This window comes from Lycorma delicatula, chromosome 1 (genome assembly GCF_047948215.1).
Source record: "Lycorma delicatula isolate Av1 chromosome 1, ASM4794821v1, whole genome shotgun sequence".
NCBI classification, from domain to species: domain Eukaryota; kingdom Metazoa; phylum Arthropoda; class Insecta; order Hemiptera; family Fulgoridae; genus Lycorma; species Lycorma delicatula.
The window spans coordinates 304,533,242-304,559,043 of NC_134455.1; the positions used below are offsets into that span (position 1 = coordinate 304,533,242).

The window sequence follows — 25,802 nt, forward strand, 5'->3', positions numbered from 1 at the left end:
ATTTTTTCATAAATTAAACGGGTTTTAATTTTTATTCATCATTATTATTCCCACAAGCATGAGTTTAATGAACACAACGCGGTCCAAGGGGCAGAACCCTCTAGCTACACTAAATATCCCTGAACACGACGGGAAACGCAAGTAACCATATATCGTGAGCGAAGCCGCAATGTGGGGGCTAGTATATATATGTATAAAAACATATCGTGAGTGATTCATAGTCAAAACCCAGCAAAAACTTCTGAACATAGATTGATGAAAATCTGTATGCATGCTTCTTCCGGTGTAAGTGTACATTAAGAAAGGATTTTTTGAAATTCCGAATTTTTAAGGATTAAAATGGAGAAATAATGAAATTTACTTATTGAACTTCTCGGGAATAGATGAAAATATTAATTCGATTTTTGTACTGTGAATAACTAAAAAAAAGTTTCTAGATTTTTCCCAATTCGACCTTGAAAAGAGTGAAGAAAGGTAAAAAACTTCGAATAATGATTGAAATTTTTGTCCATTTCCGACTATACTAAAGGAGATATTCACTCCATTTGGGCTTAAAAATACTTTCAGATAAATATTTAAAAACCATTGTGGGTTTTTTTTTATTTTAAGGGTAAAAAAGTATAAATGTTTTTTTATATTTTTGCAGTTTTGTGCTACGAAAATTGAAACATTCTACATGAGATTTGGTGAATTTGTAATGGTAATTTATGTTTGTAATTTTGATTATGTATTTCATCAGTTAATCCACGACGGGAAATCTAAAAACAAATTAGTGGATCGTGTGCTGATCAAACTGTTGTACTGAAGAAATTACAATTTACTGATAATTTTTATACAGTTAACAGACTTAAATTTTTATTTATCATTATTATTCTCACAAGCATGAGTTTAATTAGCACAAGGGGTCCTGAAACCCACCGGTTTGGTCTAGTAGTGAATTCCTCATCATAAATCAGCCGATTTGAAAGTTGAGAGTTCTAAGGTTCAAATCCTAGTAAACTATTTTTATACGGATTTGAATACTAGATATTGGATACCGGTGTTCTTTGGTGGTTGGGTTTCAATTAACTACAGATCTCGGGAAATAGTCGACTTGAGATGTGTAAGACTACACTTCATTTACATTCATACATATTATCCTCATTCATCTTCTGTGGTTTCGGAGGCTAAAACGAAAAAGAAAGAGGGGGTCCTGGGAGTCCAGGTGGCAGAACCCCCTGAGTAAACGGGACGGGCGAGTGAAGCGAGTCCTGACATCCCCAGATTTCAATGGGAACGCAAGTAATGATATAGCGCTGGCGAAGCCGCGACGGTTACAGTAGTATATATATATATATATATATATATATATATAAATAACAAATAAAAACTATCTTCTAGAAATACTTCCAAGAAAAATATTTATAAGGTATAATAAGTTCGTAAGAAACCAAACGACATTTATACTTTTTCAATCAGAATTCGTGTATTTTCCATCTAACAAACAGTAAATATCATTTGCGGGTAAAGTATTTTTTGTAAATACCTATTATTTTTTGGTGGTGATTTTTATCAGAAACGTAATGAGAACAACAAATTATATTACATAATAATACTTTTTTGCAAATTAAAAAAATTTCATTGTTCAAAATAGTAAGAAGACTAATAAGTTCTACACATACACATGAATATATATATATATATATATATATATTTGTATATCCAATATAGAATTAAAAATTCTTTAGAACGGAGGCTATACAGGGAAAAGAAAGATCGGAAAAACTAAACCTAAAATATGTTTATTTTTGTAACAATAGGTATAAAAAAAATTATAATCCCACCTTTCTCTAACCATTAGCATAAGTCAGTTTAATGAAATAAAATTTAAAACAAAACGTAAATCTTGAACAGGAATGATTTTAAATAATTAAACTTGAATTTGAAAAAGGTACTTTTTTCAAAGACAAATAACAGTAATTTAGTCATATGAGACAGAGTATGATAATTTAACTTCACATACGATTTTTATTCATGTGATACAATGCAAATAGTTAGGTTATTACGGAAAATATATGATTCCTAACTTATTAACCAATAAATATATCTCTATCTATATTATTTAGAATTGGTATAGGTAATATGGTTTCTAAACCTTCGATTTTCAATTTTCAATGCTTTATTTATTAAATTTTAAGGTGTTTTATTGATAAAAGAGCAAAAAATCTTAAAAAAATCTTTTATTTACAGATTTAAGTGACAGTAGTGCAAAATAAACAAAGAAATTTTATTTTATACATATAAAAAATTAAAATTTTTAGTAAAATACAATAAAATTTACCTTTTTAAGTAAAATTTATAATGTTTTTTTTTTATCTTCAATTAAAATAATAATAAATATATATATGTAAAAATTACCCACACACTTATTTTTGATTCTTAACTTTAATAAACCATATCATATTTTCATGATAAAAATATGACTCGGCTCAATATTAACAGTTAATAAGAACGGAAGAAAAAACAATCAATGATTTTTTACTTAAAACTATTTATTTCTATACTGTTAGTCAAGGATTTAAAAAAAATCACTGATTATGAAATAATTTCTCTTAATTACAACAAAACAGTAATAAACTAATTATAAAAATTCATTTACATTTATAACATTAAATTAAATAGAAAACAAATCTTAAAATGACAACATAAATATATTTGAAAATTCATTTAATAAACTGTACAAAAGTCTAAATCTCTATTATTTTCCGACACAACGATTTTTTTTAATAACAAAAGAATCATCATTTCTGATGGTAAAATTTAACGTGAATCAGAATAGTCTGAAAATTTATTTTAATAAAATGAATACAGTTTTATTAATTAACATAAAAAAATGTATTATATGTATAATTGTTGTGTATTGTAGGGATGATATTATGTAGTAGGTTTATTAAGTGTGACTATAAAGTTATATGGTAATTTAGAACATTAAATTTCTTTAGGTATGAAAATCAAAGTTATTCTATTATACTGAAAGTATTCACAGATGAAAAATTTGTTAAATTAACAAATAAGGCATTACATATTAAACATTTTTTTCATACTACAGTAGAAGTACTTCACACAATATAAAGGTTCAGCTGGATAACCATCAGCTCAAGAGTCTACATAATCTGACTGGGAATGGATCATGGTAATGAGTGTTATTCGGTTTGAATGCTTTAATAAAATTATCCATAAGCAAAAATAAGCATATTTATTAATTAAATACACATAAACAACTCATGTGGCCAAATCACTAAGGTATCTGTACTTTCTGAATTTTATACCATGGGTTTAAACATAAGAAGAATCAATTTTAAACATTTGACTCTAGTTTTGTTGTTAGTTACTTATTCTGAAATATGATTTTTTTTAAAAAAATAGGAAATGAAGTTTTAGTGCAGTTGAAGAAATTTCATTAGCTAAGGAGCTTTATAACTGATGACCTGACTAGCACGTTAGAAATTAAACAAGAATATCGAGAAATAAGCAGGAATTCAATAAGAAGGAAAGACCATTGTGAAAGTTAAACTTAGAGTTAAGGAAGAGACTAATGAAACGTTTTTTTTTTGTAGCTGAAACATGGACGATGTGAAAGGGTCAAAAAGATGTTTATTAGTGATGCGATAGAAAGCTTGGTGAATGTAAGGAAAGAAAGAGATTTCAAATGGTGGATGGGATTATGGAAAAGGGAAAATATTCGGAAAAAAGAGGATAGCAAAGGAAAGAATAAGATGGAGAACAGCAGCCGTGACAGAACCTGCCCTAATGGGAGAACATTTTGAATGAATCGTAGAAAAGAGTGTATGGGCAATATGAAAAATTCGAAATATGTATGCTAATAGGAGAGAAACAAAATTTGATGAAAGTAATAATAAAAAAGGCTAACATCTTTATCAGGGGATATATCCTAGGTAGAAATTATCTTTAATGAAGGATCATAGAGAAAAATGTAGAAGAGAGGAGGTAAAGAAGAAGAAGAAGGACTATAGATTTTAAAAAGAGAAGAAGATACGTGTATTAAAAAAGAAAAGATGGTAAGAATAAAAAAAAATGAAAAAATCATATTTAAACCTGCTGACACATTCACCAAGGAAAAAGTTATTGTTTAGCGCTGTTATTTACATAAAATTTTAACAATAATGTTATAATTACAGATTTAATATTTAACAATATTACTTAATCTTTGAGTCGTAATTAAAAAATTGTAATTTTTATACAGGTTTGTAATTTTAAAAAGAAACTTAACACAAAATACGAGTAAGGTTTCTATTTTCAAAATAATTGAACGACATAACTTCACTGATTTACACACGGATTTCATTAAAATGAATATAACAGTATAACGAGTAGTAAATAACACCGTACGGTTTTAAATTAATATGAAATAAAGATTAAATTAGCATTGTGTCAGAAGTCTAATTTTATTACAGTAAATATTATAACTTGTACAACATAAAGAAGAAATGCTCTACACGAAAATAAACATATAGTACACCGATGTTGACAGGTGTATATAAATCACTTTTTTACTGACGCATAACTCGGTTCAATAAAATTATCTGAAGTTTTATTAAAATGTCAATAAGTTTTATTACAAAATTATGCACATTGTATCCATTGATTTATCACTTCCGCACGTAAAATATAACACAAGTAAAACAATAAATAGTTCATGTACACCTTAAATCATGCTTTTTCAGGACTGATAATAGCATCGATACTGAAGTTTTGTGTGACGGTTGTAGTCTCTGCCGAAGATGATCCTAAATTATGAGTTAAACTGTGTCGCCTTAAGTCACAATTACGTCGAAATACTTTTCCACATGCCGAACAGTTGTAAGGTTTAATATCAGTATGAGTCAAAAGATGAGTCTTGAGGTTTGATCTCTGGTTGAAACTCCTACTACAAACCGGACACTTGTGAGGTGATTCCTCGAGATGAAGTATTTTATGTACCGCCAGCGTACGACTTTGACAGAATCCTTTTCCGCATTCACCACACTTAAACGGTTTTTCTTTTGAGTGAATGAACCTGAAATTAATAATAATTATGTAAATTAATTAAGTAATAAATTCTGTTTTTAAGTTTTTAACATTATAAAAGAAGTAAACGTTATAGACTTAGTGCTGTAGCTATACATTATGAATTAGAGTTAAATTAATCTTATCCATTAGAGTTTAAAATATATTTATCGAATACTTCGTAGAGAAAATATTCTGTTTAAATCACTAAACAATAAATCCTAAATCTCATCCAGGTACAGTATGTAATGTATTTGTATATGTACTTTGTAGAACAAGGTTATTGATATAACTATGATACAACTATTTCGAAGAAAAACAAATCCCACGCCAGGCTAATTAAGGAAAGTGAGGAATGAAGTAGTTTCATGTTACTTCTTTTACTGTACCGAATATATTACTGAATATTCAGTATGCCAATCCGTTGAAATACAGGCTATATTCATACCTACAAAGCGACATATTTCTCTGTACACCAAAGGAAATGGCTGTATACTTATTTTATTATTGGCATCAGGATAAGCAACTTCAATTAATACTACGAGGGACCGAGCATCTCCCGGGATAAGGAAATCGCCTTCTACAAAAGTCGTCAGACTCTACGGAGGGTGGAGGAGCTATAAAAGGCAGATCACCCCTTCCTCATGGAATGGGAAACCATTTCTAAAGGCGGATGAAACCAAAGGTTCAACGGCATAGGATGCGGAAGGCAAGGGGAAACCACCGCATTAAAGATCTTTGTGGTATCCTTAGTCCCATTGGATTATACTCTGGAGAGCATCCAGTTGAAACCTGTCATAAAACAGATCTACATGAGAGAGATATATACATAACATATATCACAGCCATGACAGAAGTAACAAGTCAATGTAACCCGTTTTATGGAAAAGAGCACATTATAATCACTATCTGCACTTAATTGTGGAATAAGTGTATAATTCAGTATGCCAAAATCTTTATTAATAATCTGATGTTTAATACCCAAGATAAATTAGGTAAGTTAATTTGCTGAACAAGCAAATCCTGAATGTTGTAATAACTCAAAATATTAAAACAACGATCTTAGTTATAAATCGATGATATTAACCGATTAATAGTTACCAAAAATCTTCTTAAAGTAATGTAAAAAAAAAAAAAGGTTTTAACTATTTTTGACACTGTTGTGCTTTCCTGTGACTGTCTGTCAAAACTTAACTTTTTGACATAAATGATAGATAAAATATTTTGATAATGAGTGACTATTTATGATAAGGACTTACGCTGGAAAAAATAAGGGTTAGTATGAAAACCGATAAAAATTATAAGTATTTTCTGTATAATTATTTATAAAAAAATATATAGAAATTCTATTATAATGTTTATTTAAAAATAAAATTTTATTTTAAAAAAAATATAATTTCAAAAAATTGTTGAAGAATTTTCTAGCCTTTAATTATTTAAATAGATTGTATTGAAAGAATTATAACTGCAAAAAATGTTCAAATCCAATCGGTCTGCACTTAATACATCAAATTTTAAATAATATTTTAAATATTTATAACAATCTCAGTACAGGTTAGGCTTCGGGTACAACAACAATTATTCCTGCTACCTATAAATATTCATTTAGACTTCATTAGTCCATATGTAAAATAGGTATGAATATTTATATAATTTATTTAGGCATATATTTAAAAAATATATGTGCATATCTGCAAGCAGAATATATTTTTTAACTTTTATATCAGTTAAATTTTCCCTGTTAAAAAAAGTTTACAAATCATATTGTTTAAAAACAGAACACAGTTTATTTATTTGTAGTAATTATTTATTAAGTTTACGATGTACGTAAAACATCTGAGATAAAAGATGCACTAATCAGACTTGGTTTCTATGAAAATAACGATGTTCATTACAAAACCTGATCTAATGGTGAATAAGATGAAAGTGTCATATAGAATATATATATATATATATATATATATATATATAATAAAATTCATTATACAGTAATGTAATTTTTATTGAAATTCCAAACTAAATGTAAATTATTTTACTATTGATTTACATAATTAATTTGCTACTACATAATTTTAATGTGTAGGTTTCATTATTTTTTACTCTGTTGTGTACAAATCTTCCTATTTACTTCTTTTTGATTATGTTCATCATTAATTCACCATATAAAATTAATTTTGATTTCTAATATTGCCAATATTAGTTCAAAAATGTGTTGCAAATATTAGTTCGAAAATATATTGCAAATAAATTAAAATCTAAATTTCGTATTGTACAACGTTCAGGAGTTTATAAAAACTATTTTATTTTGCCTTGTTTGCATGATACATAGCAAAAATTAGTAATTACGTTTTTTCTTTTATATTATTTCAGTGTAGGCTAATTGTTACTTTTATTCTTTCATGTTTAATTACTGTATTTTATATAAAAAAAGTTAAATTTTGTAGATTATGAAAGAATTTCAATTAAAACATTTATTATAGAGTTTATTGTACTGAGGTTAATTATGTAAGTAAAATAAATAAATATAAACATACTTAAACAAAATAAACTAAAAAAAGCTAGCTTTTATTGCTTCAATAATAATCTAAACTTAAGAGTGTAATAGAGAATTGCCCATAGGTTACAACCGGATTTAATTATCTAATAATTTTTCTGTCTATAATCTTCTTTTCTTCTATTTTTTCAGTAATTGTAATTCCCAGTAGGGAGATCTATTCTGGAGAAATTTACAAAAGCACAGCGAACCGAGATGTTTAATACGTTATTTTATACGATCCGCTCAAGTTTGTGCAGCTCGTACGCCAACGCAGCACATTACATGGTTACATATTTTTCCACATAAAATTCAATTAGTACAAGCTTTCCTATTACTAGCAACACCTCATACAACTCAACATCTACCGATTGTTAGCAAAGATTGGAGTGTGCAATCCGATTTCAACAGACAGAATGATGATGAAGTCACGATCACTGGTCCACGATACTAGGGTACGGTGGAAAACTCTATACGCCCTTTTGTGGAAAATAAACATGAAATGTGGTTTCAGCATGGTGGAGCTACATGGCATACTGCTGAATGCACAATTATACGTCTGAGAGAAATGTTTGGGAAACGATTAATTTCGAGATCGTCTGCAAACGTTCATCTGATTTGGAAACTCCTGATTTCTTCTTGTGGGGATATCTAAAGAGGTGTATGTAAATAAACCGTTGGCTATCCAACAATTGAAGTAAAAATAACCACCGACACGTACGGTTGTTATAGAAAATGATGTAAAAGGAGTTCATCTTTGTGAGGCTAGTAATGGATATCAATTAAAGAATGTGATCTTTTATATATAATAAAAATAAGTTTTTGAACATACTATTTAAACTCCAAATAAATGAAAAAAAAATACTTTACGATTGATTTAAGCTTTAATAAGAGGAAATCTATTGTCTGTTTATATTAATTTAGTCTCTTTGGCTAGGTCCTTTTTATCGTTAACATTCTGCTGATTAAGGTTGCGTTCGCTATAAAAGATAGATTGTCAAGATCAAGCGGATAATGCATTTTATATTGTAAATTGGTATTAACTTGTCACTGTATTTTGTATTTAAATCGATAAGAACTGCCTCTAATTAGGCAGTTATTTATAACTACTTAATGAGCTATGTTTAAATGTATCAAATACCTTTTACAAAGAGATAAAATACTCCGTAAATCAAAATGATAAATTCTTAACGAAAATAAAGCAACAATGCAATACTATTCTTAATAATATTATAAGAATTTCTTTTTTACATTTATACTAAATAAACACCATTTTAAATTATTCTTTTGTTTTATTTAAAATAAATAAAAAAATATATAAAAATCTATCAAAAAAGAAAAAAAAAACAGAAATTAGGATGCAGTGAGCACTTAAATATCGTAATAAGTGAATAAAATAATAATTGAATAACATTTATAAATGAATAAAATTTGTAAATTATCTAATAAAAGGATTGGCTTACAACTTAGTAAAGAGACGTACCGAATAAGTACATCATAATAATTATTTTGCATTGTTAGAAATACACACGCGCGCGCGCGTACACACACACACACACACACACACACACACACTCACACACACACACCAATCAACCAACCAAAATAATGAACTATGGATGAAGTGGATTATCTTTAGAATAGGTCTAATTTAATTTAATTTTCATTATTCGTTTAAGAGCTACAAATTCCGCTCTACATAATCTTTAAATACGAGTATATTCAAATGTTAATTATTATTTAAGTTTAACCCCTTAAATTTACTGTAAATCCCAAATAAAGCAATACTAGATTTTAAATTTCGTTTCTGCAGTTACAATACTTCCTTGTACTTCGTACATATGTGTACGTCCAAAAACAACCCAAAATTTAAACTAATTGTATTTTGGAGTTTTTCTTAACTGCAGTAATAATCCCTCATTGAGTGCTTTTCAACGATATTAATAAGTGCTACTTATTTTCACTGGTTCCAGAGTTGTAGCCCAGTAAGATTTTAATTAATAAAATATCTGGCTCTTACAAGGGGAAGGCACATCGGTTCGAATCCGACTTCATTTCCTTCTTTTTTTTTTAATTTCAATATATTGATTTATTAATAATTATTAACCTCCGATTGTAAAAAAAAATTACAATAAATAATAATTCAATAAAAAAAAAAAAAAATGTAAAAATAATAAAAACTCTATGTAATTTAATAGGCGTAAAAAAAATCATGTGGTGTCTAATCAGATTTTTTTTTTTTTTAATTTTGTAATGGACTAAGTAGCGTAGTTATTAGTGAAGGAATTAAACTAAAAAAATGTTAACCTAATTTATTGTCGACATGATTTAATTACCTGTTTTATATTCTTTGCTTTTATTTGTGTTTACTTTCTACCATTTATTTTGTTAACAAAATAAAATCCCTGATGCCTTTATTCACTGTTCATCAATCTCATTGTTTGGAAAAGGTTTTACGATAAAACTTTTTTCTTTATTCTTAATCCTTTTTAAAGTTTTCAAACAAATATTTATACCAAATAAGAATAACATTTATAAAAATTAAAAAAAATAGAAATAAAAAAATATTAATTTTATAGAAATTAAATAATAATCTTTTTTAGGTTGTGTAAATTCCTTGTTCTGGTGGTTATAAGAAATATTCAAGTCATTTTCTTGTACGTTAATCGTATTGGCATAAAATATCTATTTCTTATTAACAAAAATACAAATAAAAGTAAGAAAAAAATTACTTCATGGTTATTACACTGCTCAAAAAAAGGAGTGCAATGTGTTTAGGGTGTATGAATGTTCCACCGTAGCAGCTCAATTGCTGAACCGATTTAGGTGTATGACTCCGCGTTGTAATCCTTACGTTAGCGGGAGTGTCATAAGTATATAAATACATACATATGTATAAATATATATGTAGTAGTGGAGATTTGCTGTTGAAGCATAAACTAATGAACTGAGTTAATGAACTGAAAAAAGTGTGCCTCTATCAAAGCTGGATTTGAACTGAATGATTAAATAAATGGAATGAATAATATTACAAAAATAATAAAATTATAGAATTAAATTTACGTCAAATAAAATAAAATAATATTAAGTAAATTTAGAAAAACTCTGTTTAATAATAATGGACTTTCCGTGGGAACTACATGTGAGAATAGAGTGATGAAGTGACGCGAGCACCTCGTGCAAATTAGACCGATCATCACCATCAACTGGAAACAAATAGGGTGCCCCTGGGGTACTGTTTTGGGAGGTGCAATCGGATGCTCTTATAATACCTCTGCAAACAATAGTCCGATTTTCAAAATTCATATGGGGTATTTTTTAATAGATTGAAGACTAAATTTTGCATGCATCACGTACACTCTCGATCTTACAGATCACGGTTATTCGGAATTAATTTAATATCATAATAACTCAAGTTATCTTAATAACATAATAACCTCGTTATATCTCTTCAGAGAATCTTCCAATTTTCGAAACTCAAACTTATTTTACTAGTACTAACATTTGCTACTATAATAAAAAATCGCGATGGAATCAAACCAGAACAAAAGTTAACTGTTACACTCGGAAAAATCGAGTGGCCTGCGCTACGCCGAGACCAGATTGAACCCGGCGAGCTCCCACAAACGGTTTTTATAGAGCTTGATGCCAGTGCGATTTGAGGTAATGCTGTCGGCATCGGATTGAGAATCGACCTCACTATTGTCGAATTTGATGCTTTAAGGGAACAGAGCAAGTTGGAACGGCGTATGCTGCCACTAATATTTGTGTTGGGCTGTGATGGTGCATAAACTGCAAGGGACTACCCTAGATAGAGCTGTCATAGATCTGAGGACTCGTATCTTTGCCAAGGGTTAGACCTATGTAGCACTGAGTCGAGTAAGACAATTGGAGAGTTTAGCCATTAGTTGTTTCTGTATGATTCGCACGATAAAATGTCTCTCGAGGAACTCAACCGCTTGATAAATCTGTAAGTTTAAATTAGTATACGCCAATTAAATAAATAAATTGAAATGTTGATCGGTTCCTAATTTGGTTCAGTACATTAAATAGTTTTTATCCATAAGTTTTCGAATTGTGAGTTTTTATCGATGATACATAAAAGGTATTAATAAAAAGAATAATAAAAATTAAAAACAGGGCTGCCAAAAAAAAAAATAAATAAATTGAACTGAAAAAACAACAATAAATTTAATTAAAAAAGAAAACGATGTACAGAAATAAAGGAATAAACATCGTTATGCAGTATTTAATTAATAAAAATAATGGATATTAATTGAAAAAAAACTGATGTGGACACCATGTGACTTCCTTTTACGCCTATTAAATACATATACACATTTTTTTTAAATGAAAAGTTCATAAAGTTTTAATTCATAAATAATTTCTGATATTTTTTAATATTTTTTATTGTTATCGAATTATTAATTATCGTAAACTTTTTTTTACAAAGGTTAACAATTATTAATAAATCAATATATTTAAATTAAAAAAAAAGGAGATAAAGTCTGATTCGAACCGATGTACCTTACTCTTGAAGATCAAAATATTTCATTAATTAGAATTTTATTTGTCTATAACTCTGAAACCTATGAAAATAACTAACACGTATGATATATCGTTGAAAAGCTCTCAATGAGAGCTTATTACTGCAGTAAAGAAAAAGTTCCTAACCCAATTTTTTTGGCGTTTGGTTTTCGGACATTTTTGATTCAGTCGATTTCAATCAAAAGGGAAGATACACAACCTGATGGTACTACTATACTAAATCCAAAATGTCAACATCCTATGTCAAATCGTTTTTGAGTTATGCTAGATACTTCGCAAAGTGGATTCAGGGATGGTGAAAATGAATATTTCTGCTGAAAGCCGAAATTTTTCGTAATCACAATACTTCCTGCACTTCGTAGAAGGAAGTAAAAAATTGAAAATATATATTAATAAAATAATGAGTAGTATTTCGTTAAATAAATAAAATAAAATAATCCTCTGAATAGCAATTATTCTATATTAAAGCCCCCTGAGCGAATGTAACTATTTTCGTCGAAGAACAAAATTTTCTTACCGATGAGAACTTACCATTAGGCAACTTCAAAACTGCATAAAGATGCTGTTTTTTTTATTATACATCTATAGTGTCCCTGACCCCAGGAGCTGGACATACAATTAAGCATAAACTCTCCTCCGGGGGGTGCCTTCGCCTCAAACTACCTTGGAAGGCCCGCCCAGGCAGCCGGAACTCGGTCTTTTTGTATGCCAGGAATTCCCAAAAGGGAACTCCCCACCGGGACTCTTACATTCCCCCAATGACATCTCAAAGGAGTACCCACCCGGTCATTGAAGGTGGAAGACCAAAGCCTCCCAGCCCGCCCGGGTGGAGCTGTCCTTCAAAGACAACATGACGTTACTGTGAAACAGATGGACCCGTCTTGCATCCTCGACCTCCGGGCGCATAACTGTACAGCTTGCAGGATGTAAATTGAGGCTCCTGCTTACAATCTTTACGTAAATGGCCGGTCTTACCACACGTAAAATAATGGTCACTACTATCTGTACTATTATAGTACTTCGCTCTGTAGGCCACAGAGCGGAGTCCAGGCCGGACTCCAGCATCTAAAGCAGATGTTGCTCATCGTTGGCAGGCCTTGTCACCCGACAGGCCACTCATCCACACGCCTATCAGACAACAGTTTGTCCTCAATGAGGGGCGGCACTGCTAATGTTATTGCTTGCGTCCCGCCGTAAGCCGGCCTCATTGATAAATCATCTATTGTGACCGACTTACCAGTTATCTTACGAATTTCCCTGAGAAACTCATCCTGCTTCGTAAGAGCATCCACATCCTTAACAAGGATATAGACCCTTGTACCACCCCTTCCAGCCAGGGCCGTAGTAGAAGTACCCTCCACTTTTTCGGTAATATCTCTGCTCAACTGTTTGGCCTCACCACCATCGGCTCGCACCCAGAGGTGAAGATCCTTCCCCTGGCCATTCCGTAAGGAGAGGACCCGGTGTACCCGGCGACAATGCACCCTTCACGGAACAACGGAGGAAATCAGCCCCTCTTCTTTGACCACTAACGTAGTGGTCGCTGGCCCCGCTGGTCGTCGCTTCTTGCTTTGCGGCATCGATGTTGAAGGCGGACGCAACAAATGAACAAAATGCCGCATTCCTACTCACATGGCCCACCCTCGGTCTACCGGCATGAGCCAGGTCCCGAATTCACGGAGCCTGCTAGAACATCATAGTGTTTCGAGGTTTGTCAATTCCAACCGCCATATCAATAATCCAAACGTATACAACGCCTTCTTCCAATTCTGTAGCATCTTCTATCAGGGCTGAAGATTGGAAGACGTCTTCCGGCCAGCCTCTCCAAACCAGCCATTCGATTTCTGCATCGGTGACCCCATTATCGATCGCCCGCCTTAGATTCTCATCTGCCCAGGTCATGTTCTGCCGCAGTCCCCGTCCGGTGTCTGTGAGGCTACATTCGTGATGAAGTTAAGTCAGTGTGGCCTCATCCACCATGTCCAGTTGTGCAGGCCGCCTTGGCTGAGGCCCCACAATTATATCAAGTACGTCTTTAAACATTTTCACATACGGGCAATACCTTCCATATTGCGGGAACACTACTTTATTTCCAGCTTAGTGGTTGCGTTTTGACGGACAAGTAAGGTCAGTTCTTCAACATACCGGAGTAAAACTCCATTGTTAAACGCCAAAAACTTCTTCCGTTTCCAAAGGTCCGCACTTGCACCACTCTCCGGTTTCGTTTCCTGTGGTTCATCCTCATCCATGCGGGAGACAGGACCACGTTCGAGATCGGAGGCGTCCTTCCAGGAGGACAGGGATCTCCTACTGCCGGCCTTAGATTTTTTCTTATCCTGTGTTGTTGGAAGAGAAAGCCACAGCCTGCGTTTCCCCAACGCTCTAGAAAGGCTCGGTCCATTGTCCTCAACGTCGTCACCTAATTTCATTGCTAGGGACGGAAAATCTCTTTCAAGGATCCCACTACCCGAGGCATCCGCAGAGGCCAGAACCGGTGATTGGACAGTCCTCTGCCGTCGCCGAGCCGTTGCTTCTCCCCTCTTCTTCTCTTTTCGCCTGGTTATCAGCCAATCTGCACGTCGAATCCCTTCTACTACCATCTCTGCTAGGCTTTCACAGCCGCTGCTATCGGAGAGGACTTCCCGCACCTGGACACGAGAAGGTCCCTCTCCTGCGGGATCATCATCCTACTACCGGAGAAAATCCCTCCTCATCGAGTCCAATCGCATCCTCTGACCATTCGGTCATGATTTACAAGCAAATTAAAAGAAACCAAAAATAAAAACGAAAATCAACAGTAATTAATTGAAAAAAGTAATTAATTCGATACAAGTCGATATAAACGAGTAAACAAATCAAACCGCCTAACAATGTTTAGTACTTTATTTCCATACCTTGTTTCTTAGTTTTTTTGGTACAATTTATTTATTTTTTTGACAGTCCTGTTTTGTAATTTCTATGATTATCTTTATTTTTTTAAATTTTTATTATTTAAATAATCAAAACGAACAAACCAATATTTTTTTATTTTTAAAATTGATTGATAATGGTATTACTATTTGTTCAAAAATGCCCAAATTCATCAATGGAAAATTATTAAATCGTAAGATTCTTTAATCTTTTTTTTTTTAATTTTACAGATATTTTGAACTTATTTCAAGAATTTAAAATGCACAGTTAATTATATTTTTAACTGAAAACTATCAAGAAATGAAATGAAAATTCATGAAACAAAATTTTTATTGATATTATAATTCAGGAATTTATATAATTTTATAAAAAATTAATATTATTGTAGGATAATGTTCAAATGGTGAAGAACTATTTCAGTGAAGCGTGAATAATATTTGTATTGTTAATCCTAATATTTTCTTATTATTGTTATTATTATTATTATTACAGTTATGACTTCAGAACTATATATTCATATGATATATAAATCAATTACACTACTTATTATGTTTAATATTTACAATATTATATGATCATTAGTAATTATAGTGGGTAACAAATGTATAGGTAATATATCAAAAATATTATTATCCTTCTACAAACCGGTCTTCACATAAAAGGATGTAACTAACTTGCATACAAATATTTCTCGAAGCAGTCTACTTATTGCAATGCATGCGATGTAAAAACAACTTTCACGGATGGGATGTCATTACACTTACACTACATATTATTGCGCTGATCGTAGCATTGAGAAAGACTTGTAGTTAAATATAATCTTGTAAACAGAATGATCTAATGCCTATTGTAGCATTTTATAAAATAACCATTAACTGTAGGTGTGTACTACATAAGTGTAATTTTCTTTGGTAGCTTAACTTATATCTGGTTCCTTTATTTTTTATTGTATAAACATTCATTTCTAGAAACATTTTCCAGATTATTTCCCTTTCTTTTTGAATCACCTGTATATATATATATATATATATATATATTTATTTATTTAACCTATGACACTCCTGGTAACGTAAGGATTCCAACGCAGGGTCATAATCTAAATCGGTTCAGCCGTTAAACTGCTACGGAGGCACAAAGATACATATATCCTAAATATCTTGTACTTCATTTGGGCAGTCGTGTGAAAAATTAATAAGAAATTATAAATAATGGTAAATCGAATGTAAGAGGGAGGAGTTGAATTTAAATGAGAATAAATAATGAGAAGAAAAAAATTATAAAACTGTTAAAAACCTAAAAAATAGATGAAAAAATGGAAGTAAAACAACTGGAACAAAATAAGCGTTAATTACTATATGCAATGGATTATGTGCAGTAATTGTAACGAATAAGATAAATGTCATTATAAAAACTAAGGAATCTAGTTACAAAATATATAATAAAAAAAATATCAAGGAATTAAAATATGTTAAACATATTATGTGAGTTGTACATAGGTGATATGAGTATAGCTTGTATGAGTAGATTTATATGAGGTGTGTACACGCTTCTCAAACGTTCATCGTGAAAAAAAAGAAGAGAAATACTTGGCAAATTGTAAAATTTTAGAGAAATACGGAAGGAATAAAATTGATAAACAGAATAATTAATATAAAGTTGTTTAATAGAATCAAAGAAAAAATCAATTGTTTTTTTTTTTGAAATGAGAAAGAAAGTCAAATGGAGATACAATTTAATGGTTGTTTTAAATTAATAAATAAAAATAATTGTGTTTCATAGAAATGTGAGAAAGACGCTCGTACAAGTCAAGATGCAGGTAATATTCAGCCGTATAAGTGACTGCAAACATTTTATTCCCAATACGTTCCTGCTGTAGAGTGAATAACACAGTCATACCATCAGAAAATATTACCACTCAACACGGACTGCTGGTCCTTGATTACCGGACTGATGGCCATCAACAGTCAAGGAAGTGAAAAACCGAACGAGAACGTATAAAATGATGGAGATTACGCGAACGCCTGCCGCAGATGAAAGCAGGACTTACAACTTTGAAAATTGGTGCCGACCACACTCCGTCCGTTGCCTGTAATGAGATCACTTCATGTATCTGAACCTGTGTTGCAGATGTTCTTGGACTTACAAATACTGACCGGTGTTACAACGACAAGCAGGTCTGTTAAAGGAACGAGGATGTACAAAAGGTCGTTAAAGTTAAAAGTAGTGCATACAAAGCATGGCTCAAATCTCGAGATATGACTGACTACCAGCAGTATAGGGAGTTGAAATCAACTGAATAGTATGAGTTGCGACTGCGAAATCTGCGCATTATAAACGCTAGTATGAAAAGTTGGATAAGCCAACTGGTGTAAACATCTATCGGCTGGCTACCTGAGGCATCCTTATGCCCAAGACTCAGTCTAGTGATGCAGGTCAGGGATGACAATCAGCAGCTCCTCCAATTCGATTGCTATGTCACACAATGAAGATCTTCGAGTGAGTGATTGATGCACCGCATCTGGAGTATTTCAATGCGGCTTTTTGAGAGGCTGTGGAACAACTGATGCCACCCATGCTGTACGTCTTATAAATATCGCGAAAATAACAAGCCAACCCTTATGGCAATATTGTAAAGTCATTTGATAGGATTTAACACCAGCTGATGTAGTATGCGTTTATATCTCATGGCATTCTGAGATTTGTATACGTAAGGTTAAACTTTTCTACAAGGATATCACCAGAACTGCCTGCTGGGCTGCTGGCACTCCGCCATATTCTACCATCAATGTTGGCGTACATCAAGGTCATGTTGCTTTTCAGACTCTGCACGGACACACTGACAGCGGATATCCAGATTCCTCACCCATGGACACTTACGGATGATATCGCGCTGGGCAGTGATAATCAACATATCCTTGAACAGGAGGCTCAGCAATAGAATATACGTCCCGGCATTTATGGCTTGCGTCTCAACACCGAGACCTGAATACTTGGAGTGTGGCGATCAGACTGATAGATCCATAACCATCAGCAGACAGTTGCTTAACAAAGTCACTAAATTCAAATATATTGGGTCACAGATGACATCAGATGGTGACACATTGCAGAACGCGCGGATGAGAGTAGATGCAGCATGAAGGAAGTGGAACTTGGAAACAAAAGTTTACGAGATAGTTTTATACCGGTTGCGTTGTAAGGGTCTAAAGGTCTACCTCTGGTAAAGCCCATCAGGTCTAGGAACGGAAGGAGTGGTAGGGTGACTGGGACATCACAAGGTGGGTGTGATCCCGGTAACCTATAATTTTATAAAAAAACGAAAAGATTTTATAAAAAACGTTGTATAAATAGCATAAATGAGGATGTGCGGCACTAATGTCTAGCTGGAGAACGCGGCAGACCGACCCAAATGGCGAGCGCATTACATATTAGCCCATCTCGTCCCTAGGCGGGAACCATGATAAAAACAGAAGAAGAATAATTTTATGTTAGAAATGTTATACAAAGCGTGAACTTTTAGCCAATTTTCTTATTTTTAATCACTTTATAGGACCTCCCTATCATCAAAAGTGTGACTGAGGCTGGGACTGTTCCAGGGGGCCATGCAGGACCATGCCCCCCAAAGGCCTTGCATTTTGAGAACCCAATTGAAAAGAATTGAAACATTTTAACAATACTGTATGCTCAAAATAACCAGTTTCAAGTTGCAACTCTGTAATTAACGTGAATATATCTTTTTTCATAACAGGCAATTAAGAGAGGCTGACGGAACTTGTTCTAATGCATATTCATAACGACATGCAAATTGATATAGATCGCGTTATCGATCGGTATGCTAAGATGCGTAATCATCGAGATGAATTTATTTTGTAAATAAATTTATTGTATTATTATTAATATTGTTGCTTGAAATAAAATGTATATGCAATTTTAGATTGTAAAGGATTAATTATGAATATTGAAATAAAGGAAGAAACAAAAATCAGCTTAATTTAAATCTTCATCTTATTATTTTTTATTCCATCTTATATTATTAATTAATTTTGATTGTTTGTATGGCAGTTTTGATTAAGTTTCTAGTTTTTAGGACATTATAGTCCTAACAACTTAAGCTTAAAGTTAATTTAGCTTCTGCAGTCCCCGTGGGGGTCACTTCGAATAATTTACAGCTTAATTTCTATAAATCGAAATAAAATTGAAGAAACGTAACGTGCTTTTCTGGTTTTGCCGAAACCGTCCATTTTTGCCTATTTTACAGCGAAATAGAACATCCAGCTTAGCAAAATTACACTAGATCTCTTCTATGGTAGTAGTTTGGGGGGAAAAAAGTAAATTAAAAATCTTGGCGATATTCTTAGAGATGAAGTCTATTTCTTGTTTGGAAGTAGTTTCCTACTATTCAAAAACCTTGTAAGACAGACTGAAATTTGGTTAAAGGCCTGCATTTTACGTTAATATGATTACGTTAATTCTTTATTTTCTACATAATCAACTTTTATTAAAATCATCTTGCTTTATAGTTGTGAAATTAATTTTTTAATTTATTTTGAGCTTAATTTTTGCACACAAATTTTGTACTTTTATAACTATTATAAAGTTTACTTGTATTAATGATGAAACCTATTGGAAATTAAGTGATTTTGACATAGCTGTGAATCAGCAAGTTTTGAAAAAATATGTTACATAATTTAACTTATTCATTCACACATTTATAGGATATTTAAAAATAAAAATATTCCCCTTCAATTGCTTAGTTAGCAAAGATTTAGTGAAGACCATATTTTACAATTTACCGCTTTTATTAACCTTTCGTAAACTTTATTTTTTATTTTTGGAAAGATTAGGGAAAAGGTTTCTTAGTATTCTATTGTGTTTTCAGTAACACTCTTATTACGCTTCAGTCAGCTTAAAATAATACACAATATTGCAATCTAATTAAAGTTTAGGATAAATTATTAATGGAGAAGTAATTGAAAAAATATTTTTATTTAATTACATATAATTATAAAATAAAAAAATAAATAAAAAATGGTAAGTTATTTATGGTCTGCTTAGTTAAAGATATTACATTGTGTAGGCAATATTATATTACTGATCAGGCGTTTGAGAAACCTAACTAATACGGCACGCAGCAGTATGGGTAATATTCAGTTTAAAACAGAGAACTATGATATATAATTTTTTTTACCTCCATAAAATTAATAACTAGGCAGAATAAAACAAAGAGGAATTGACAAGGAAAAAGACGAACAAGCGTGTGCGCACATGCGCAAACACACATACATTGAGAAAGAAAGACAGAGTGAGTCGAGAGTGTTCGAGGTCAAAGTAGTGTGTTCTTGGTTCTAGAGATGTTTTAAAGTGGGGGAATGGACATAGGCGAGCCTCAGGCACACTTATTTATATCTAAAGATGCTACCCCCAACCCCACACTAGAATTCACTCGTGTCTTACTGATACACGTTCTGCCATTCATCCTACTTTATTTTATAAATTGTTAAAGACTATCTAATATTTATTTTATTTCTTTTTCTCCTTAATAAGACTAAACTTAACCTAAACTAAGTATCTTGTTTTAATAAATTTTATTATAAAATATTATAATCATGATTTCCTTATAATAAAGGTAAGGTTTGGTTGAAGTTATTTCACCGAATCAATGCTGAATTTTGTAACTGGGATTTATTTTATAACCTAAGAACCACCAGAACGATTTTCCTACGATACTTAGATTTCAGAAAAAAATAAAACAATTTGTAATATATTCCCTAATAGCCGTAGCATTAAAATGTGTGTGGAACTGAATCTGGAAATATATTCAACCCATCTAATCTAGTGTTGTTAATATTAGCTTTTAATAGACTGATAGGCCAGTCTTTTTAATTAAAATAAAAATAAAAAAAAATATTGGTCTTGTCCAGAATTAACAGCAATATTACTTTGACTGTTCCTAATAGGTTTTAGCAAAAATAAAAAAAAATATGAAAGAACTAGTAACTAAAGTGAACGATACAGATTTAACGTATTTTTGGATTAATCAATCTGTTGTATTTAATAATTGAAAACCTTGACCTGGTGATGTAAGGATGTGATAGTTTGTAGGTACACTAACAAAAAAGAGACACGGTTATCCATGAGTCAGGAACTAATTAAGTTAGATATCAAAAGATTTTGGAATATAAATCAATTAGTCTTTGAAAAGGTGGCAGCAGCATTTTAAAGTAACGACCCAACCATTAGATTAGTGGTTACATTTATTACAATTCCATGCCCTAAAATTAGAAAATAACGTATTATTTGTAATATCTATCTTACTAACCGTTGAAATTTAAACCAGCGTTTCTAAACCTTTCAGTATTTGCGACCCAATCTTCAATCATAATTTTTATCGCGCTTCCCCTTTCACACAGTAACAATGCATACAATAATAATGTATTTTGAGTATTGTGACGCTAAAGCTACACTACAACCTTAATTACAAACCTTACAAATTACTAAGAATAAGTAAATTTATTGATATTTGGCAACACCGGCCGCTGCATTGACAAAATCAGATCGATGCCTCTCAATTGCTCTCTGTCTTACATCCACCATATCGGACATTCTTGCGGCTTCGCGAGAAGTTCCAATTTGTCTCGAACATTGTGGAATGCCTGCGCGATCGTCTGCGCAAAGTGTGTAAATACTGCAGCTCGATCTGCTGAAATTGCAGCAGAACAATGCTGCAATTGTTCTGCTATCGCTGAACAGTAACAACATGAAAGATTTATCGCTGAAGGGTCAAGTCCATCCTTCTATCGCTATCGAATCTATCGTGAATGTGCATATTGTAATTTGCATGTTAATTGCGTGTTAAATATTAGAACTACTTTTCTGCAAATCAATAAAACTCATAGCAACACCCCTCGCATTATTTGCTATATTAAATGATTTTATAAACTGGGTAAACATAGAGTGGAAAAATTGCGTCGAAATATGAACCGATGGTGGTTATTCAACGTTTGGAAGATTCCAAACTATACGAGCACTTGTGAAACAAAAAACTCCACAATGTGTCTGGACATATTTCATGATCTCTGGCTTTCAAAGAAATGAGTTCTGGTCTGAATATTGTACTAACGACGGTAGTAACCGTAGTAAATTATATAAAAAAGAGACCCCTAAAATCAAGAATCTTTTCTGCAAGAAGTAAAGACATGGGTGCAGTTAGTTCAGCGTTACTATTTTATTGCTTGGAAAGATGGTTATCACGTGAGAAATATTTGCAACATGTTCATGAATTAAGAGAAGAGATCGCCATTTATAGGAAAACCGACCGGAAGCCGAGAAGTTTCGAGATGGTTTATTTATGATGGAATTGATCTGTTATTTTATGATGGAATTATCTGGTCAACGTATTTGAGAAATTAAATATCATGAATCTTCAATTCCAATAAGTAAATACACATATGTTGGACACGAATCATATCTGTATTTACTATACAATCATATGTGTATTTACTTGTTAATGCACAGTAAGTACATATGTGTACTTACAAAAATCATTAATAAATATTAATGATTTTTGTAGAAGATTGGAATTGTGGAGCAAAAAACCTAGAAATGTTTGCAAATGTGAACGAATGTGTTAAAAACATTCAAGGCTGAAGAACAACATGTATAAGTTGTTTTTGTAACCACTGAAAATCATTAGCCATGCGGTAAAGAGTTTTAAAAAGTATTTTTTGCTGACGACAACTTGGTAACAAGTTGCAAGTGGCTTAGGGACCTATTTCAGAATACTCCTGAAGTTCTCACAACTACCGAAGAAGAAATCTTCATAGACTTCACGGCAAATGGCGAAATCAAAAGACAATCTAGTAATAAATCACTCTTTGAAATTTGGGCAGGGATGGATGATGAGTTTTCTGCATTGAAAACAAGAGCATTTCGTATACTATTACAATTTTCAACATCCTACCTTTGCGGCACTGGATTATCTGCGGTGGCTGCTTTGAAGACAAAATCTAGATCTCAGCTAAATATAGAAAAATAAATGAGAGTGTCTGTATATTTAATTTAAAAATTCCTCCGAAAAACTTTGCTCTGCAAGATAGGCCCAAGGGGGTCCCTAATAATTATTAACCTTGTTTTTTATTTAGTATTGGTAAGTTAATTATTAAATAAATAGCGCAGTACTGATTCAATCCTAGTTATAAGTGAACTACATCAGTGTAAATGTGCATTTTATTATTTATTATGTATTGTGTTTTTCTTTCCTTTCAGTAAGTAACATATTTTTGTAATAATATTTTCTTTTCGATATGCTCGCGCTCCCCACTTAGTGTTGTCACACCCCATTGGTCGGTGGGGGGGACGGGTGCTACAACACTGATTTAAACTGTCATACATAAATAGTGAATTTTGTATTTAAACTTTTAATTTAAAACTTACTGAGATACAAACACAACTCTGAAAATACTTATTTAAAGTAATAAAAGGCATATTAATAGAAATAAAAATTATTCTGTTAAATAAATATAAGTTATATAGAATGGTAACTCTTTGTAGAAAATTGCACATTGACTATTTACGTCTATTTATTTTATGGCCTAATAGATTTATAATTAATATTAAAAATAAAAACAATAATAGAGAAATGTGCATATTTTTAAGATTATACAACTTTCTTGAAGCGATGATAATTGTACGACTTTTTGGCTGTAGGAGGATTAAATTCTCAAAAGGGTTGGTCCTGGGACAGTCTATATAGAATTTAACATTCAGTCATCCTCCATAATAGATTTTTCTAAAAATTAATCTGATCGGTGGCGTCAATAATGAAGAGAAAACTTTCAAATTTCGGGGAAACTGTGACTAAATAGAACAGAACGAATGGATGTCGTTGGATTGTTTATTGCAGTGACTAAACAACAGTCTGGGTCTTTCTATTTATCAGGCTGATATTTAATTTTTTAGCAATGGTTATAAATTATTTTCAGTTTGGTTTGAAGATGGATGGAGTTTGCGTTCAAGATCCGATTCTTTGAAGATCGTGTTTGTAAAAATATTCTTGCTTTTGTCATTCCTACGGGGATTAGCTTCGGAGATTAGATATTTGTTCCACCGATGTGATTTCCCTTTAGTCCTTCCACTAAAGGCCTTTCAGTGCTACTGCCTTTCGATATAGCTGGAATATTCCTAATATTCTCTAGTTTTGTAGAGGGTTCAACACAATCCCTTCTCGAATTGAGACGCATATAATGACTTTGGCGGTTGCCTGACTAGAAATTGTAAAATGAATGGACAGGAAATCTAGGTTATGGTTATTCTTCTTATATATTGTAATGGTTGAACATTTCGTTTTCTGTAGATTATTAACACACACTTTTACAAAGAAAGATCGTTCGTCCCGCAAAGATAAGTAATCAAACAACTTTTTGTAAATGTGGAAATTTTCCCTTTGTATTTTTTCTAATTACCATTTCACTAATACATGTACCGATTGCAAAGATTAACATATTAAATCGTATTAAATTAACCATATAAAATTATTATGAATATTTAAACATGATTATTTAAACAGTTTTCCAACAGAGTAATAATAATTTAAAGTGTATTAGACTATCCAGTTTCTACTTTCTCGCTGTTTTCAAAGTGAGAGAATTAGATGAGTTGAAAATCAATTAATTTTTTTCTCTATTTATCAGAGATTGAAGACTTTTTTTTTTAGTTAGTGCATAAGAGCTTAATGGAACCACCCGGTTTAAAATCAGCTTCTTATCTTCAGGAGTCGTGATATTGTGATGGGCGAATAAGTGAATAATATTTTCAGTAACATACAAAACAAAGCCAAAAACGAACACTTAGTAAACAAAATGGACTACTTTTTATTATATTGAAATCTTTGTCAGAAAATGATCACTCTCTTTTAAAATATTTCTAACCCAGAATCAAGCAACTAATAAAATGTACAATAACATTTGATGATATAACTAAATTTTTACGATAATTTAAAAAGAATAATATCAAGCTGTTAAAATTATTAACATAATTTACGTTTAGGTAATAAAATTAATCAAATGGATCTAAAAAATTTTTTTCCGAAAAACCTACGTATTTTTATACAATCGGAATATTATAATTTATTTTTAAAATAAATAATTAATATTACTTTTATAAACTTCAACGCATATTCTATGTAGTCCATAAATAACAAATTTATAATTTAACCCGCGAGTAGAACTGAATATAACTAAGTATTTAGTAACTAAATAAGTTATTTATATTTACATTTATTAGTTTTTACGATGTTTTTTAGTATATTGAAGGTTATATAAAAAAATTATTTTAAGTCAATAATATACGATTTCAACATTAAAAAAAACTAGGGACTAAAAGGAAAAAGTCAATGTTGTTCCTTTTACAGAAGAGAAAACCAGTTATTAATGTTAGGTAAGGGCACAACGTGTTATCATTTCAACACTACACGTTAAAATAGGAAAGGTTATGTGGTTAAAATAACTTTAAGAATTAATTGTGGTAATCACTGATGTGAAAATAAAAGGTATTTGAGAATAACAAATCTTAAATTAATTTACATATATATTTTTTTTTTTATTATTATTTTTATCATTACTTGATTTTAATATTAATAATTGTTTAATTATTAATATTAAAAAATAAATTTTCCTATATAATAAATAGAATAATAAAATCTCATAACGATATTTATTAAAGGACAGAAACATTTGTTTAACTTTTTACCGTTATTTATTTTATCTTTTTT

At 31.4% G+C, this 25,802-nt stretch overlaps 1 protein-coding gene across 1 annotated transcript in view; it reads right to left on the bottom strand.

Moving 5' to 3' along the window:
- Nucleotides 1-2,816: 2,816 nt before the first annotated feature.
- Nucleotides 2,817-25,802, bottom strand: part of LOC142333459 (uncharacterized) — a 111,938-nt gene continuing 88,952 nt past the window's right edge. The window contains exon 2 of the mRNA XM_075380616.1: nt 2,817-5,056. Within this exon, the coding sequence (XP_075236731.1) occupies nt 4,711-5,056 (346 nt within the window). The 3' untranslated portion in view covers nt 2,817-4,710. The remainder of the gene's footprint in view (nt 5,057-25,802) is intronic.